This window comes from Priapulus caudatus, unplaced genomic scaffold, assembly GCF_000485595.1.
Source record: "Priapulus caudatus unplaced genomic scaffold, Priapulus_caudatus-5.0.1 Scaffold969, whole genome shotgun sequence".
Lineage (NCBI taxonomy): Eukaryota > Metazoa > Priapulida > Priapulimorpha > Priapulimorphida > Priapulidae > Priapulus > Priapulus caudatus.
In genome coordinates this window covers 25155-28389 of record NW_014578030.1, presented here as the reverse complement: position 1 = coordinate 28389, position 3235 = coordinate 25155, and the positions used below count along the sequence as shown (strand labels likewise).

At 45.1% G+C, this 3235-nt stretch overlaps 1 protein-coding gene across 1 annotated transcript in view; it reads left to right on the top strand.

The window, feature by feature from the left end:
- The window catches only part of LOC106814723 (mediator of RNA polymerase II transcription subunit 15-like), a 34412-nt gene extending 31541 nt beyond the window's left edge, over window positions 1–2871 (top strand). Inside the window, exons 12-13 of the mRNA XM_014819069.1 lie at window positions 1356–1453; window positions 1827–2871. Coding sequence (XP_014674555.1) covers window positions 1356–1453; window positions 1827–1898 — 170 coding nt within the window. The 3' untranslated portion in view covers window positions 1899–2871. The remainder of the gene's footprint in view (window positions 1–1355; window positions 1454–1826) is intronic.
- The last annotated feature ends 364 nt before the right edge of the window (window positions 2872–3235 follow it).

Here is a 3235-nt window from a genome sequence, read left to right as displayed (position 1 = left end):
CAGTCTGCCACAGTTCAATTGCAAAGGCAAATGTTTGTTGAACAAGGTTTACGCTCCTTAAATATCATATTATTTCTAAAGCAGTCTGTATTAGCACCCCTGAGTAGCATCCTGTAATAGCACACTGTAATGAACCCTGAATGCTCACGTGTGTAGGCAAAAACATGGGGGCAGCCCATTACGCATGCATGGGGGTGAATGGGCACTATTCTAATCATAATTATTGCCTGGCAACCTGCAATGCAGATGTGTTACACTCACAGCTGAGCGAAATTCTCACCTGCCTGAATATACTAACCCTGGATTCAGCAACTCAATGGAGTGAGGTTATCACGCTGAAGGGTGATGCCATCTTTGATTATTGATGACACTTGCACGCGCCATCTCGCGGCAACTGCTTTTGCATTAGAGCCACCTCCACCCACCCCTCCCCCCACTCCCCCCACCACTACGCTCGCGCTCGACGCATATCCATGATAACATGTTAATATAGCGAGGTCATTAAAGTTACACAGCTGTATCTTTATTACTGTACTACTGGTATAGCAAAGCCTAGCTATCATAGATTTTAGATCTGTATTAGTAGTATCCTATATATATGCTCTGAGCGCGAACGTGGTGATGGAGGGTGCTCTTCATTCGTTTGCCCCTGAGTTTAGCATCAGAACACTTGCCGTCAGGTGAGCGCTGTCTTTCTGCGGCACTTGTTTACATTGTGAGCCGAGAAATATCTGGCGATTGTGGGCGCAGCCATATTGGATCACGCGTTCACGTTGTTCTCGCGTGATCTAGAGTTAGTCCCATCATTCATTGCACGCATAACATACAAACAAAATGGCCGCCTGCTGCAAGAAAAGAAAAGCCTTACTATTTTCATGAATCACAGGTTGGCAGGTCTGCGTTTATATTTCGTCTAACTGGTCAACAACTCTACAATCATACCTATATACGTGTGATATTGTGTTTTAGATTCTTCGTTACAGTAATTTGAATGGAATATTTTATTGTTTTTATTTGCGCAATATTTGAAAACCAAAATGGCGATCATTTAGGCGTAGCGCCATCTCTCGTCGAGATTTCAGATTTTCAGATCTGAAACATTTATTTTCGCATCAAAACTTATGCATATTATTATCAAGAGTATATAATGGGAGATATGCTATATAATGGGAGTTCTCCCATATATACTCTTGCTTTATATATCCCCCCTCCCTCTTCTATCACACCCAATGTGAGCTACAGTGTCATTGACACTTTCATTAGTGGTCACTGTGGGGGGCATGGCAATGTTGTAACGTCCTCGTAAGATGGATGCCGACGTTGACGTGAACGTTTCATTCCTTCCTTGTTTTCAGATTCCTCACCTTTCCTGAAGAGCGTCAGTCAGGCGCTAGAGAAACAGCTGAGCAAGATGCCTTATCGCTTCTCCGTCACGGCTCTACTCAACACGTGGGTGAGTGTGCGTCGTTTGTGCGAGGGGGCGTGGTAGTCACAGGCATACAGCGGAGGGAGGGAATGCTCTCACTAGGACAGTGTTTACCATAGTAGGGATGTACGCTAGTGCACATCCGTCTCTGTGATGACTTACTAAGAAATCTTGAATGAAATCCAGTGGGTGACTTGGGTTTGAGACTACCCACCTGACCAGTGCCAGTGGTGTATTTGTAGGGTGTATTTCGTTATTTTATTACACATTCTGGGCATAAAGTATAGCCGTGAATGCTTTGAAATGTCGGACTCTATTTAACTTTATTGTTTACGGATTGTGCGTTTCGAAGCAATGATTTCGTAATAAACCCTTTCATTCATATTTTTTTTCTGTGCAGGAAATGAGTGTCAGACAAGCGTGCAACCCTTCCAAGACTTCAGCTTCTTCTGCGCAGTTGTCAATCGCCTGAGCACACGAGTGCTTTTCTCTGTCATGCAGCTACACATTGCGTGTCCCCCAGCTTAAATCGAGCAAGGGAGCACCACCAGGGTGGACACCAGCGCCCTCTATACGCTTCAGGCATGTAAGGCAGTGCCACCTACACAGCGCATAGCCTCGTGGTCGAGAGCAACGCCCTCTAGGAGATCTATGAATTAAGCGCCAGCCATCTTCACTTGGTCTAGCATTGACAGCAGTGTAAAATAGCAGAACTACAACGTGGGGAATGCTGTGCCTATCGTCGTGCTTTTGTGGCGTCGTGCGCGTGACAGCAGAACTGCCGCTCGTCGCATGTTGACCGGCATCGGCTGGCATTCAGCGACGGCGTGTAACAGTACCTGCGAAGCGCGAGGTGCGACACAGAAGCACGTACTCACACGGGTGCGCGTTACTATTTAGAATCGCGGATGATCGGAAGGTGGGGAAATGGCGCGCGATCGAGTGAGAGGTTTATCAGGTTTATACGGAGGGATACATACAGACAGGTTTACATATCGAGCTGCGAGTGCTATGATCGTGGTTGTGAATTAATTAAATGCGGGGCTTTTAAAGCCCCGTTATGGCTTCCAACTCGAGAGCATATGGCGCACAGGGGATATCCAATAGTTGGGTCGAGAGTTAATTAGTGTGATTCTAAACACGCCAGCTTTAAGAGCGTGAGAAGGGGGGAAGTGGAGCCGATCGGTTGTACATTTATACGGATTTAAAGTGCTTACAATCACTGTTATAAGTGAATACTGTAATTACTGTACCGCGCGCGGTCATGTCGTCTCACACACACACAGAGTGTGAGTTCATCTTATGTCATCTACAGAGTGTAGTCCGTAATCTAGCACTCGTGTGATTGCCATGGGAGAATACGCTGGCTCGTGTGCCGTCAGTCATGTAATATATTGTCGCTAATGCAGGAATCGAATAAACCGTTTATCGTTTGATGAAATTTATGGTTTTTTTTCCTGTATCGTTGTTACCTCTAGTATCGTTATGTCACAGCGACTGATGCCTCACAAAATGAATGACACATAGATCAATATTCCAGTAGGTCAGTTAGATCATATCATCATCTGTTGGCATGTATCGGGTCTTTCAAGTCATTTATTAATCCGTCTGCCTGGCCTTATATCTATATTGCATAGCTATGCACTTGCATCTTTCCGTCAGGCTGTCTGCTTGGCTAGTTATCCATCCGGCATTATGTAGAACAATCGTTGACTTCACTTCATGCTTTAATAATAATTCAGTCCTCGCCCCAAAGTGGTTCATCTAACCTTGGAGTAATAAGTCGTAATAATTGATCTAGCAAATACT